We start from the raw sequence: 16,717 nt of genomic DNA on the forward strand, positions 1-16,717 counted from the left end.
ATTGCTTATAACTTTTGCAATTTTTTGTGTACTAAAAAAACGCTTCTGGTACATTTTCCTAGACATCGTTCTGAATCCAACGAGCTGTCATACGTATTTTTACGACCATTATTTTATATTTTACACAATTTGAACTTGTCGACTAGACTAAAATTATTAACAACATTATTTATAAAATAACATTATTGACAAAAAAAAAAATTTTACAAAAATAAATAAAATATATTCTTAACAAAGAACAATTACTAATAAATTAACAAAATTTAATTAAAAACTTGAAACATACGTTCTCAAAATCGATTTTGAGATACAATTCTCTAATTTTCTTCACTGGGATATTCAGCAATCGATCCCACTGAACTATTTTTCCTTGGTGATGTAGATGTTGTTAATGTTTGTTTTTTACCTTTAAAGCCATTAAGGACAGTTTTTCCCGTACTCGGTGTACGTACAACAGTCTTATTTAAATCATTAAAAATCTCATTCGATTTCCCACAATATTTTTCTAAATCGGAGCTATGTTTTTGTGAACGTCCAAACCACCATTTAAGAAAACATGAACGGAAATTTTCCGATAATACACCATACAGTAATGGATTTACAACTGTATTTAATAATGCAATTATTAAACACCAGACAAAATGATGACTTCGTAGAAAGAAATCGGTATTTTCATTTGGTCGAATACCGTCTTGATAAATTAAATATGATACAACTGTAATTGGTAGCCACATTAGGAGGACGACTACCACATTTAGTAGTAAAACTCGAACGACTCGAATATGTTTGTGTAAACGGATTTCTTCATGATGTGACATCGAACCTTGACGACTTTGATTAGTTTTCATTTGTGGCGATGACGGTGGTATATTTGTTTGACTACTAATCGAAAATTTCCGTGTCCATGGTGGCATTATTGAGCCCAACATACTAATTTCACTATCTCGTCGTAACGGTGTTGTACTTCCATTTTCCGATGTAACCAGAACACATGGTACTGTCCAACGGCTTCGAGTTGAGACAATTTTCCGAAAGATTTGATGATAAAAGTAGACAAGTAATGACATTGGTAATAAACCAGCAATGAATAACACGGGTACCGTAAAACATAAGGAATATGGGATATTGTAATCGGATCGAGGGAATATTAATGTACATATGAGATGTTTATCAAGAACTCGTTGTTCTCGAAACCAGAATACGACTGGTAAAAAGATTATAATTGCAATTAACCATGTACTGATGATTAATGCTAATGTACGCTTTGGTGTTAATTGTGAACGATAAGGTGGTACTACTATACAACGATATCGGTCCATGCTGATTAACGTTAACGTCCATAGTAAAACGAAACAGCAAACAAACTGAAACATAAAATAAAAATAGATCAATTTTTTGAAATAACTATCATTATGAAAAATATAGAAAAACAAGTGAAAACAAACAATTGATTGAGTTAATTATTGAAATACCATGTATAGAAAGTGTGGAATATCAGTGTTTGCATCATTTTTTTTTTAAGTATAGTATTTCTAGAATTTTTTACGTTTTTCGAGAATATTTCAAAGAACCACTAGTTGAAGCTACCGGCAAATTTTCCTATCTTTTATAGTTTTGGAGAAAATGAACACTAGTTTTGTCTTAGTTTGCACCCTCATGGGTGCAAACAATCACATTTACGAAAAAAGGTTTCAAACAAAAGTTGCCTATTGTATATAAGGATTTTTAGGCATTTTTACATTTAACGTTTTGTTCTATCTCTAACGGTTTAAAAGATAAATCTTACGGATCCAAGATCCAATTGACCTATGTTGCTCATTTACGAACTTATCCTCATTTTTTACGTCCAAAACACGCTATACAAATTTCAGCTTGATATCTCTTTTCGTTTTTAAATTATCGTGTTGACAGACGGAATTACGGACAGACTTTTGAAAATTTATCTGGACTTAAAAGTTATTAACATAGACGAATGATCTTGATTGTACTTGATAAGTTAACTAACTAGTAACCAGTAACTTGATAGCCTAATTAACCAGGACCCACGATGATGGAATTTTAAAACTTCCTGATGATGGAATTTTGTTTCGCGCAAAGAATTTTTTCAAAATACAAAATATTTTTGGCCAGCTTAGTTTTGGAAATAAAAATTCTTAAAAAATTAAAATTAAAAATACAATATTTGATTTTAAGAAAAATGTGTTAGTTTCCCAATCTATGAGGGAATCTCAATCTTCATTTTTCTTTTATAAGCATAAGTAACATTAAAAATCACTCGTTATAAATTTTTTTTGGAGCATGAAAGAAAAATTCAAGGTTATTTAATTTTTCAAGTATGCAATATTAATGATTTTCATTCTTTTTTGACTACCTACCAAAATTTATTTTTCAAGTGTAATAAATAAATATACTATTAAAATTGAAACACTTGAAAGTTTTTATTTTTATATACGAATATTTTTGATGAAAATTTTCTATTTTTAGATTTTTCGTGTGGCGGATAATGTAATAAATGTAATAAATAAATAACAAATTTAAGTATGAAAAACTTTTTGACACGTGAAATCAATTATTATCAATAGCTTAGGTATTTTTTCGCTTCAATCAATTCGGTGATATTATAATGATCCATCAAGTAAAAAATATTTCAAGCGCTGTATAACGATGATAACTAAATTTTAGGATAATTAGAAGTAGTCCACAAAATGTTGACAAGAATTCATAGTACAGTAAAAGCTCTTACAAATACATAAAAATGAAAGGCACCGCTCGAATTTTGCTAAAACCACATGGAATGTGTTTCTTAGGTGTCAAATATCATTAGTAAGGCATGAGTTAGTGATGCAAATGTTTCTATTTATTAATTAAAGCTAAATTGTTAATTCAATGGAACGGATAATGTTAAAGTTGACTTACATAATTAATATATAGGCAACTTGAATTACGTATACGTTATACGTGTATAATAGTTTTCGATTATTTGACAAACACTTAACATTTACGTCGTACAAGTTGCCTATTTACCAATTCTTTAAGTGAACTTTAACATTGATTCACAGAATTAAAAATTTATTGTTTATTAATAAATAGAAACATTTGCACCACTTACACATGCCTTACTAATGATATTTGACACCTAAGAAATACATTTCATGGGATTTTAGCAAAATTCGACCGGTTTCTTAAATTTTAATATGACAGTAATGAAAATTCAATATGAAGTCTATTAGAAGCTATATTGTGAAAAAGTGTGTTCTTATGTGGCACACTAGAGACGAAACGCAATGGCCGATTTTAATGATTCTAACATCGTTCGATTTGTCTTTATCTTGTGAGTGCTGCTAGAGACATGCCAGTAATGAAAATTCAATATGGTGACTAAGAGACGCCATATTGTGAAAATGTATGTTTGTGGCATTCTAGAGATTAAATCCGTGAGTCGCTTTTGATGATTCTTACGTCAATCGATTTGTTTTAACCTTGTAAGTTCTATTGAAGATACAAGCAATAATGGAAATTCAATATGGTGACCGTCAGACGCCATATTGTGAAAAAGAACAACAAATGAAAGTTGGCGAATTACATCAAGTGGGGTATCAATGAATAGCTATTAAATAGACAAATCGGTTCACGCCTCACAAAAGACCAAACGTATATGCATAGACTGAAAATGAAAGTCGACAAACTATGGTAAGTGGAGTATCGTTGAATAGGTAAACTGCTGGAATTGTTTTTTTCTCTCCAGCTTATGTTTAACTCCAGGTTTTTTGATTTTATAAATAATTTTTATTTATTTTAAACTATTATTTATTTAAAATAAAAGCGTGTACTTCATTTGTGTATATAGACTGTATATTTTCCACACGCAATATTTTCCCGATGATTGATTTGAGGTAATATTATTATTAAATATAAATTTTACGATATTTATTTAGATCGTAATGTAATTTGACATTGATTAGATATATAAATATACCTACTACGATTTCGTGCATGCAGACCTAGTAAGTAGTGTGTGTCTGAAATATATAAATTTTATAGAAATTCATAATGAAAATTAAATTATTTGCCTTGTCATCAAAAAAGTAAATAATCAATTTTTATAGACTCACGCGCTTCAAATTCAAATTTTTATAGTTGTCATCGTCTAAAATTCGAACGTAGCTATTAACTATAAAATTATTGATGTGAATGGCCCCATAACCTTTGAATAGAGATTCGTTACATCACTAATATTTTTATTTTATTAATATTTTATATTGAGGTCTTTCAATAAGATTGATAGTTTTTAAAATTAGAATAAATTAAATTTATAATTTGTTTTTAAGATTATTTAATACAATCAATAGTTTGATTGAAATATTCGATGGACTTTATATTTCTTTTCGCATGTAGTATGTTGAAACTTATCTTTTAAAATTTAGGCGAAGATAATTTCCATTATGATTAGAATTGCCATCGTAGTGACGGTATATCTTCATGTCTAATGGTAATTAATATGAATACGAGGTAGCGGAAAGTCATAAAGTAGAACCAAGATAAAAGCCATCAAAGATTAGTTATTATCTCTTTCTATCAAAATGACATTTAGCCTGGAGTTCTTATGGCAAACATAGTATATGACGTCAACTACTATGGACCAATCTCTCTGTTTAAGAATACTTGGCTAGTTAGTAATTTAAAATGCTTATTTCTTTTTGCCATCTCTTTTACGGTATTTTCATATTTTGTTAAGAAATGCGAACAAAAATGGTCGATATTCCCTATTTGTAACCCACGAACCAAAAAAGGGGTGCTATAAGTTTGAACGCTATGTGTGTGTGTCTGTCTGTCTGTCTATGGCATTGTAGCGCCTAAACGGATGCACCGATTTAATTTTTTCTTGTTTCGTTTGAAAGGAAATTTAATGATCCTCAAAACCGGTTCAGTTTGGAGAAGGGTCTAAGGGAAAAGAGAATTGAAGGGAGAGTGTTCTTGATATATTTCAAGTGTGAGTTTTGGATTTCGTATTCGAAAAATTTGTCGGGAGTTTTTGGTTGAAGTACCATGCATAGACAGTGTTCATTTCTCTATCACATTATACATACATACACATACATAACTGGTATCCCCATATTAATACATATTATACAATTGACGCTTAATTTGCGCCCTCACGGGTAAACAGTGATGTTTACGAAAAAGTCTCTCAACCAAAAGTTGGTTATTTTTTTATAAGGAATATTTTTTACTTTTAAACTTTTGTTATTCCTTTAACGGTTTACAAGATAGGTCCTACGGACCCAAGACCCAATTGGCTTACATCATTTACGAACTCGAGCTCACGTCCTCAATACGCTGTAAAAATTTCAGCTAGATATCTTTTTTCGTTTTTGAGTTATCGTATTGACAGGCAGACGGACAGACGGACAGACAGACAGACAATCGAAAATGGACTAATTAGATGATTTTATGAACACCTATACCAAAATTTTGTTCGTAGCATCAATATTTTTAAGCGTTACAAACTTGGGACTAAGTATATCTTGGCTATTACATATATATATACATGGTATAAAATATATCACTCTTGTTGAAAGACCCTACCTATATTTAATATTTTTATTATTATCTACACATAATATTTTGCAAAATTGATTGTGTATAATTCTTTTTGATATGACCTTACAAATGGACTATTTACTATTAATAAAAGAATCTACAAGAATAAAATAATAATATAAACAATAAATGTTTATAAATGTTTTTATTTGATTTTTAAAATGTATTCATTTTAACTTAGAGCTCTCACTATTTATGAATATTAAATATTAATTTAGGATTTGAACTTGAAAAAATTAAATATGTATGTATTTATTTAATTCAATGCGAATGCCTCTTAAAATAAACTTTATTGTATGTGTTTTTAATTTTTGGAATAAATCTATGGTGGATACAGCTTTTAGATAACATATCAATGAACTTTTTAAGTTCAATACACGTTTAGACTAGATTGAATTGTGCCTTGTTCACCAATTAACCCATGAGCATTTTGCTGACTCTCGATTTAAAACATAATTCGCCAAGATATTCAAAAAAATTGTTTATTTATATTCTATGACGTCATTAAAATAAAAAAAATTTAATTTTGCTCTATCACACCCAAATTTAATTAAACTTAGTATGAAATCCCACTAATTTTGGGCCATACTTTTCAAATTTTTGGTCAAATTTAACGTTACTGAAACATTTTTCAAAATTTAACTATCATGATTTCCACATTTGGACTGAGGAGTGGTATAAGAAACTTACTAACACAAATATGGCAAATAAGACCCAAAATTAATATGTTTCAAAAAAAAAAAATTTCATTCAAATCGAAAACAATTAGGAGAAGATATCCACAAAATTGATATTTTATACTCTATGACGTCATTCAAATCCAAAAAAATTTGATTTTGCTCTATTACACCTAAATTTTATCCTATTGGAATAAACCAAGTATGTAATCACACTAATTTTTGGCAATTCTTTTCAAATTGTTGGCCAAATTTAATGTTTCTGCAATATTTTTTAAAATTTAACTATCATGATTTCCAAATTTGGTCCAAGGAGTGGTATAAGCAACTTACTGACACAAAAAATAAAAAGTACGATCCAAAGTTGACGCAGAACGTGTGTGAACAAATCACTCATCACGCGAATAAAGATTACCGAACGGTTGACGCGAGTTCTGATGGGTATATTTTGATTTTCTTTCCATAAAAAAGTATAATTTTCTTTTCTAAATGAAAAATGTTATAAATATTGTTGTATAGTCATAACAATAAAAATTATTATAATTGTTTTTAAATATTTTTTTATTCCAAACACGTTAAAACAATTATAAAGGTTGATTAAAATTCTTTCCCTAAACAGTTTCTGTTTGATGAAGGTTAGTTAATTTGCTAACAAGCCGCGATGTATAAGACTTTCCAAGATCACACTTATAACTTTCTAAATAAGTAAATTATTTATTTATTGATAATAATTAAGGCAATATAGTAAACATCTAGTTCATAAATGAAAAATCAAAGTCGTTAAGGTAGTACGAGCGCCAAGGCAAGTTTAGACTTGTGGTTGAAAGTATTTGTACCTTATTTTTAACTTTGACGATGAATTTTGTTATAACTTCATAAATGTGGACGAAAAATAAAAATAAAATCCAGCGGAAGGTCTATAAATCGAATCCACAACAAAAAAATTTTTAAAAGTTATTTGGTTCTGATCTTTGGTAACTTCTGATTACTGTTAATAGATGGCTTTTGACTTGAAAAATATGTTTTATTTTGATTTAAGTAATTTCATATCTAGCTAGATATACTGACAGACAAATCCCTGCCACATCTTGGTATTAAAACATTGTAGTCGGACCCAGTAACGTAAAAATTTTGATTTCGATTTTCAGGATGAAACTTACAACATTCTACTTGAAAGTTGATAATAACAATACATGTTTATTGAGTACCTCCTGCTATGAATAATATTGACTATAATTTTTATTTTTTCTTATAAGAAATTTTGTGTGCAAATAATAAATATTAAGGAAATTCAATGAAATCATTAAGGTAATTTTTCCCTGAGGTCAACATATCATATTTGACAAACTACATTTAACGACGAAATTTTTTAGTTTAAAATATATTTCCAATTGGTCTTTTGACACCTAACGCTCTGATATAAGTATCTTCCAAATCCTTCATCAGTGTTTCTCAATCTTTTTCATCATGCGATTCTCGTAGTAGCAACAAAATTTCTGCAACACTTTACCTACCACTGTTTCTAACCTGTATTTTTATCGAATTGCCGAAAGAAATGGAGCTATTGCATTTGCACCTACTGATGATGGAATTTGGAAAAAATTTCTTCAAATGTTCATTGATCCTACCTAATAGATGTCAAAAATGACCATCGTTAAAACTTATATATATATTATGTACATATACATATGTATCTATACGACTATGTGTCTGTAAACTCTTTAGCGGTCGCAAATTAAGTCCGATTTGAATGAAATTTGGTATCAAGAAGGGTTTTTGTATTTGAAAGGTCAATTTTGTTAATGAGAAAAATCGACAGCATAGCAATGGTTGGGGGACGGTTATTGCACCAGATAAACAAGCACAAAATTAGGAATTATTTCAAAAAAAATTTTTTTTTTGTATTTTCTTTATAAAAAAAAAAAAAAAAATCTTGGAAAACTAAAAATACAATATTCGATTTTAAGAAAAATGTGTTATTTTTTCAATCTCTAAGAGAATTCGCTTAGCTTACACAGCTCCTTCTTTACGAATTTTTTTATTATATTATAAATATCAAATTCGTAAAAGACTTTCACTTATTTTCTTAATTAGTTAAGGATGTATGAGCATGGTAGTGGGGGCACAAATTTAAAAATAGATATTTTCAATTTTGATGATAAATTTATATCATTACTTGACGATATAAGACGAAAAGTAAGAATAAAATTTTTCGATATCTGGCTTAATTTTCAAAATATCGAAAATTGAAAATTTTGTTTAATTATTTAGCTTTCGATATTTCGAAAACCAAGACACATATCGAAAAATTTTATTCTTATTTTTCGTCTACATTCATGAAGTTATAACAAAATTCATCATCAAAGTTGAAAATAAGATAAAAATAATTTCAACCCTTAATCTACCCTGCTCTTACATCCCTTATATGGACGGTGACACTTAGTTTTTTTCTTTTCTAATTCATTGCTAATATGTTTACTTTCTATTAAAAAGTTTTTTTTAAATTTGTTTTCATTCATTCCAAATGAAAATTATCAAAAACTTCCAAAATATGTCGTTTTTTGAGATTCCTCCATAAGAGCCAATGTATTTTATATCGATTTTTAATGACTTTTTTCTTAAAAATTTGCACGGTTACCTAAGCTGAAATTTTAACCACATATTCTTTGAGTAAAAGACTACCTACAAACAAATTTTGAGCCTTTAAATCAAACATTGTTGTCATGCTCATACATCCTTAAGTAGTAAGTAAAGAAAGCATTTATTTTAAAATACACCCAAGTTAAACATGGTTTTTCAAAAGAAGCTAAGGATGGTTACTTTTTTATGGTTTTTCGTAGGAAAATTATTTAAAAAATTTCTTTCCTCTTATCTATCCTAACCACGGACATTCTGTGTATTAAATCGGAAGTAATAATGTGGTTATTTCTATTTATAAAAAAAAAAAAATACCTAGTAAAAATTTCTTGACAAAAATTTGGAGAATGTTGTTCATTTTGAATAGAATACCATCATTGGAAAAAATTATGATGGCTTGTCTTGTTCTAGTTGATAATGAAATTAAGGTTATTTATTGTATTATGATAAAATTTACATATCTATTTCCATGTATTTACATATGATTATGTTGTTTTTCATGTATTTTTGGGAGGTAAATATCTATTCGTTGTGTGCGTAGTCATGGTAGGGACAATAAAATCGATGCCAGCGCTTCCCGTGAAAAATTTTAGCGATAAAGGAGGCTGTTATGACTAGTTTACACTTCTTTACATGTTAATGTTATAGAAAAAGTCAAATTAAAATTATTGAAAAACACTAATTAATTAAACTTAATGCATTAAGAATTGTGAAAATAAGAAATCAAATTGCATAAATGTTATTTTTCAAATGTAAATTATCATAATTATTTATTTAAATTTGTGAGACAATAATATTAAATTTTTAATGTAAGTCATAAATGCAATCCATTACAATTACATATGCATCCATACAATTCTATATAATTAAAGTAGTGTACCGAATAGCTAAAGGGCTTTCTTCGAAAAAGATTCGATATTATTTTAGAAAACATTTACGAAGATACTTCTTAATTTTATTCCTAGCAAAAAACAAAGCATTGACTGAGATAATTGTTAAAATATCCTGTTGAATGTCAATGTTTGCATTATTTTTAATAAAGTTGGGACTAAAATTTGATATAAAAGTGTACATTTCAATAATTTTTATAAAGAGAAACTCTCTATACAGGTTTGTTTTTAGAAATTTTCCATCTTTATATTTCCAAAACGAAATGGGGAAAATATAAAACGCGAAAATACGGCTGACTTTTAGGAACAATGAAAATGTAGTTTTTAGTTAAATTTAATTTATGCGTCTTTCTGGTCAATCAGGCATCAATTTTGCCCTTTTTTATACATATTTTTTAGGCAGATTCTTGTTTTTGCAAGACCTGAATTGCGGTTTTTAAGGCTAAAAATTGTAAGAATCCGAAGTATTGGAAAAATTTTGTTATGGACAAAAATTACTGGTTTTTCGATAAAAAATAAGAATGAGTAAAAAAAAAATTATTATCATAAGAATTTGCTGTTATCATTAAGAATTTGCTCTTATCAAGTCTTAAAAATGGAATTCTGTGGTTTGTGGCACGTTTGATGTCATATGATGTCATATAGATGTAATATTTTGTATGCACTTGAATAATTTTAAATAATTTATATTTAATTGTATGTATTTAATTATGTTTTTTTAATTTCCCATTTTCTGTTTTCAATGATTCAATTATAACTATCCAATTTTTTGTCGACCATAATTGAGGTCAAATTATTACAGAAAGAGCTATAGCAACACGGTGACTTACATACCACAGTCATAACAATTGACGACGCAGAATTGAAATAAAATATAAAAATTGAGAATAGGGTAATTTCGGTAGTGAAAAAGAAATTATGAAATTTGATTATGTATAGAAATACACTTAAATATTCTGATTTTGAGCCATAAAAGCACATTAGCGTTTTATTATATTAATATTAAAAATTTTTAATATGTATATCATATGATCTAAAACAAGAGCCGCCATGATGTGATGTCATATAGGCAATAATAATTTGCATTAATTACTAATTTATTGATGGCTTTCATAGTAATTGTAGTTTTTGTTCTCAACATATACAACTGTTGTTTTTACTAATATTACGTCACCAAAATGGCTGACAGCTTTTTTTGCAAGAAAAAAAAGGTTTAAAATTTAATTTAATTTTATCGCAAGAAGGCGTGCTTATTTTTCCGACATAAATATATTTTATGTAGCTTTTTATTAGGAAAATCAACATTTTGAAGTACTTTTTAATAGTAGAATATCCTAGAATTTTTATTCAACGATCTAGCCAGAAAAAAAGATTCAATTTCACTCACTGGTTAAATAAGAATAAAAATAATTATAAATAATTAAAAATAATATTTACCTGTGAATATGGTACAATTTTACACGAAATATCACCTAAATACCAATTTTGTGTAATACGCGTATATGCAATCGCTGGTATACTAAATGCAAATACTAAATCCGCTGCAGCTAAATTTAATAAAAAATAATTGGTAATATTACGCATTTCACGGAATCGACATACCGCATACGCAATTAATATATTTGCCACTAGCGATAAAATTAATGTTATTATTAATATTGTTGCTTCGATAACACTTGCTATTGGCCGGTTACCAAATTCACTATAATATGTATAAAAATAACGTTCACCCCAACCGCTTATATTATCAACACCAAATTCATATGAGGTATTATATTCTAAATCGGGTGATAACATTTTTAACATTTTAGTTTTTTAAATTTTTTAAAATTCAACTTTTAACTTAAATTCATTATTTTATCTTGTTCGTTAATGGTTCGAATTCACAAGAAATTTTAAATTTTCCGAGTTTCTTATTATATTTTACTCTTCCTTTTAGTCCATTTTAGTTTTTCATGCAATTAATTTGCCAAGCGCAATCTCAGTGTATCTGAATTTGAATTTGAATTTCACATTTTTTACTTTTTACTTTTAACTTTTTTTTTTTTTTAATAAAGACGTTTTTTGGTAAATATAAATTTATTTGTAAATTATTTTATACTTTTGGTTTGAACCTCGACTAATTACTGAATTAATTTCAGAATATTTAATTCAATTTTTTTTAAAATAATGTTAAAATTGGTATTATTAAATATGCAAAAATTTTCGTTAAATAATTTAATTATTATTTATGAAAATAAAATGCAAAAATTTTTAATAATTTAATTTTTTTATTTCACATTACTTTCAATTATTTTAATTCTGGATAAATACTAAATTAACTATTTCACTATAATACTCGAATCTTTATAAATCCGAATTATTTTTTAAAACCACACTATTTTTTGTACCTTAATAATATTTTTTAATTTATTTTTGATTTGAATTCATCAGTAATTTTTATTCATCACCAGTTTACAGAAAATAATTTAAAAACTATTCTATTTTGGACTATTTTATTTTCGATGAAAACCACTTTTGATTAAATTAAGTTTTCTTAAAAGTAATACTGTTTTTGTACTTTATTTAAAACACTTCTTAATAATTATAATAAATTTTTGGTTTGATTTCTGACTCAAATCAAAATGTTTTAATAATTTCTCCATCAGTTTTCTTCACATAATTTTGAAAACAATTTATTTTTAATTGACACATTTTCTTCGTTTTTCGTCACGGTTGGTGTAGTTGAAACTTTCTGAGTCACGTGACCATCAGTTCTGAAAACAAAACAAAACAATTAATTAAAGAAACAAGTGTTTGTTTGCTTTTTTGTGTCTCTGTATAAATATAATAACTAACCAATTAAAATTAATTAAAAGAAATAATACTTTGTGCATTTTTCTTTTTGTGTGTATACGAGTATAACCGACAAAAGATGAGCGCGCGACGCGAACAATTGTATGGTTGATTTAAAATTGAGCGCACTTGAGCGTAAATATAATAATTCGAATGTATATAATATAAAAGCGCAGACACCGTGGTTATGATAAATTTTTATTGGTTCCTGTAACTGACAGTGATACTAATTTAACAGTAAAACTGTTTAAAAAAAATGAAGAATTGTATAATTTTCTTTGTGTTTGTTTATTTATATTTGTTACTGTTTGTAGTACAATGAGCAGCTCAGCTTAGTGCGAGGAACATTGTTCTTTAAGAACAACGCGCGTTTAATTTTTTTTTATGATATAATTCATTAAAAAACATGTTATAGCTTCTGACTGATGTCATTTAATTATATTTTTATTATTTATATGTACTCTTTTTGTTTTAATGATTCATTTACTTTACTTGACTGACAATAATTATGAGTGTTGCGAACTGTATGGGAGATTTTTTTTAAGGTTATTCGATTACTATAGAAAAGTGGAAGATGAAACCAGATGTATATTTGTTTTTTATACCATGTATATATGAAATATACATAGTATATTAAGTTTAGTCCCAAGTTTGTAACGCTTAAAAATAATGATGCTAGGAAAAAAATTTTGTGTTCATAAAATCACCTAATTAGTCCACTTCCGGTTGTCCGTCCGTCTGTCCGTCCGTCTGTGGACACGATAACTCAAAAACGAAAAAAGATATCGAGCTGAAATTTTTACAGCGTACTCAGTACGTAAAAAGTGTGGTCGAGTTCGTAAATGAGCATCATAGGTCAATTGGGTCTTGTAAACCGTTAGAGATAGAACAAAAGTTTAAGTGTAAAAAATGTTTCTTATCAAAAATTAAACAACTTTTGTTTGAAACATTTTTTCGTAAACATCACTGTTTACCCGTGAGGGCGCCAATTAGGCGGAAATTTTATAATAAATAAAGACGTCAACACTGACTATACATGGTATTTCAACAATTAACTCAGTCAATTATTTGCTTTCACTTGTTTTATATTTCTATATTAACACATTATACCATACCATACAACCATATACCATATAAGATATTGTATAAAATATGAGCAGTGTGAACTTATTTGTGTATAATATACACACAAACATACCGATAGGAGAATTATGCACGAACATGGTATTCGAATAACTGAGTCATTTACGTATTACAATAATTGAAAGAGAGGCAACATCCTAATCGGATATCTACAGGACTCGGGTTCGATTCCAGACTACTGTGTATTTCTAATATATCTGAAGCCGCTGGACACGGTTAAAATAAATTTAATAAAAATAGTTGATAACATACTTAGGTAAGTTTACCGGATTTTTATAATATTTTTCGAGAAGGTAAATTTTTTTTAAATAGGTTGAGACAAATTTATCTCTACATTGTTTTCTTTGGTGACGTTTTCTTGAATATCTTTGCTTCTTATGATCGAAGCGAGGCGAATAAAAAGAAGAATTCTTTGTTAAAAATTTTTGCATCGACCTTGCCTGCTATTGAACCTTGAGCATAGCAAAATAACCTCCAAATCTCAAGAAACCGTAGTGACCTCATATATTTTCAACTTTCTCTGATAACTTTTCGAAAAATAAAGGAATTCAAGCAGAGATATTCAAGATAACGTCACCAAAGAAAACAATGTAAAGATAAATTGTTCCAAAACCGCGTGCAAAAGGTCGTGCGAATCATTTTGGACCCGGAAAACTTATTTCTGTATTTTTTTACAACAAAAGAAACCTATTAAAAAAAATTAGCCTTCTCCAAAAATTTTCGAAATTGAGTATTAAAATCCGATAGATTTACCCAACTATACAAGAATATACATAGAATTTTATTTAGAGTAGACATATAAATATGTTATCGAATTGAATAACCTTAATGTCTTGAGTAATAAAATACACATATTAAGATCGTTTAAAGAATATCTTTTCTTTTATTTAATTAATTCTGTTATTATATTTTTCGTTATTAATTTGTCAGCTCTCAGCTGTGTGTGTTTATTTTTTTTTTTAAAAGCGTCGTAAATAAAAAAATTATGTATTATATTTAATTTAATCTGTTTAAAAAAAATGAGAAGCTAATAAATAAATTTAAAAAAATTAATTATTACTATTCACAATATTTAAATTATTATTAATCAGTAATAAGTCACAATTTAGTTGCTATTTATTAATTGTATCTTTTCTAAATTTTTTTTGTATACAAGTTGTTCAGTTTTTAACTCTCCCACTCCCTCCTTCTCCCAGTTAGACAACTTATTTCCTGATACTACTGTTTAAAACAGTGACGTCAATTTATTTTTAATTAAGATAATTATGTCTTAGTATTTGGTATTCATTAATTAAATTTCTCTGTTACGATTTTTGTATTTCGCAAAAATTAAGTCTGAAAATGATTCAAGCATTGAAGGCTACGTAGTAGGTAAATATCGAATATATTTTTAATGCTCTAAGATAATTAAAAGAGATTTATTGTATAAATACTCTATGCATGTTGAAATCTATGCAAATTTATTACATCTTTACCTAAAGTGATCCTCCTGCTTAAATTGATCCTTAAAGTAAACATCCAGTTCAAAAATGAAAAATCACAGTCGTTAAGGTAGTACGAGCGTCAATGCAATTTTAGACTTAGGGTTGAAATTATCTGTACCTTTTTTTCAACTTTGATGATGAATTTTGTTATAACTTCATGAATGTAGACGAAAACTAAGAATAAATTTTTGCGATATCTGCTCTCGTTTTCGAAATATCAAAAGCTAAATAATTAAACAAAATTTTCAAGTGTCGATAATTCGAAAATTACTCCAGATATCAAAAAATTTTATTCTTACTTGTCGTCTTATATGGTCAAGTTATAACATAATTCACCATCAAAATTGAAAAAATATATTTTTTAAATTTGTGTCCCCACTACCGTGCTCATACATTCTTAAATATTCGGGCACAACGGGTTTTTTATTATTTCCACAACCACCTATCTTTTCTCATAAAACCAATGTTAAATAAGTCAACTATTGAAATGATTTACTTATTTTAATAATCAGGCAACCTCCCTTAAAATATTCAAAACTGATTAGGCTTAGCCAAACTTCATTTAAAGCAAAAATCAAGGTTTTTATTAAAATTGCCTCTGTGCTCGTTAATAAGTATACAAAAATTTCGAATTTTCTGACAGTAGCGAGACAACTTTAAATACAGAACCGATATATTCACCTTCATCAGCGATCTTATCCGTTTACGAGGAAGGCTCTTTGGATGTGTTTTCTGTATACAGATCTCTAGAAATGACTAATATTTATATATTACATAGTAAATTTAAATGAGTCAGTTTTTGTAGATAATTAAGAATTTTTATATATTTTTTCTTAATTATAGCCCTGACCTTCGATTTGATTGAAGATATGTCATATTATATTCATAGTTTTTAAAACATGTACTGAGAGTCATGTGATATACTATAACTATTATACGCAAGTAAATCACATTATACAGATTGCTTTTAAAATCATTGTAATGGGTGATCCGATTTCATTTTCTTACGTTTGCAACTCTGTAAATTGGGATAGGAGTTTGAACAAAAATTTTTTGATATTTTTTCATGATAATTTTAAAGTTACAGACAGTTTTCAAAGATCTTTTGAAAAGAGAAACAAAAACATCGTTGTGACGTAATAATGTTAATTGAATAGTATCAACTGTATATACAATTATTAATTAACATTATGACGTTACACGAACATTTTTTTTGCCGGGTTTTTTCGTTTCTCTTTTGAAAAGTTCTTTTCAAACTGCCTGCCTTATGCCATTATATTGGGGGTTTGTGGAAGCTTCTCTCAAGAGCCACGTTTGTATCAAAAAAAACTCTCAAAACTTGCGCAAGGTATTAGAAAATTATCTCGAGCGAATAAACTGTTGAAGAAAGTCCAGGGCCATTTATTTGGCTGCCTTTTAATGTTGTTGATATCTTTTTAAAGTAAAGTTG

The 16,717-nt window shown here is 27.7% G+C and overlaps 1 protein-coding gene across 1 annotated transcript; it reads right to left on the bottom strand.

Annotated features, from left to right (window-relative positions):
• Positions 1 to 288: 288 nt before the first annotated feature.
• LOC123300376 (orexin receptor type 1-like) lies at positions 289 to 11,832 on the bottom strand. The gene is made up of 2 exons (XM_044882945.1): positions 11,243 to 11,832; positions 289 to 1,364 (listed from the first exon to the last, which is right to left on the bottom strand). The coding sequence occupies exons 1-2, from the start codon at positions 11,609 to 11,611 to the stop codon at positions 318 to 320; spliced, it is 1,416 nt and encodes a 471-aa protein (XP_044738880.1). The 5' UTR covers positions 11,612 to 11,832; the 3' UTR covers positions 289 to 317.
• Between the last annotated feature and the right edge of the window lie 4,885 nt (positions 11,833 to 16,717).

This window comes from Chrysoperla carnea, chromosome 5, assembly GCF_905475395.1.
Source record: "Chrysoperla carnea chromosome 5, inChrCarn1.1, whole genome shotgun sequence".
Classification (NCBI taxonomy): Eukaryota; Metazoa; Arthropoda; class Insecta; order Neuroptera; family Chrysopidae; genus Chrysoperla; species Chrysoperla carnea.

Coding starts and splice junctions, on each gene's coding strand:
- LOC123300376 (XM_044882945.1), bottom strand. CDS start 11,611: ATGTTAAAAATGTTATCACCCGATTTAGAATATAATACCTCATATGAA. Junction 1,365..11,242: donor AAATTGTACCATATTCACAG/GTAAATATTATT, acceptor TTTATGTTTCAG/TTTGTTTGCTGTTTCGTTTT.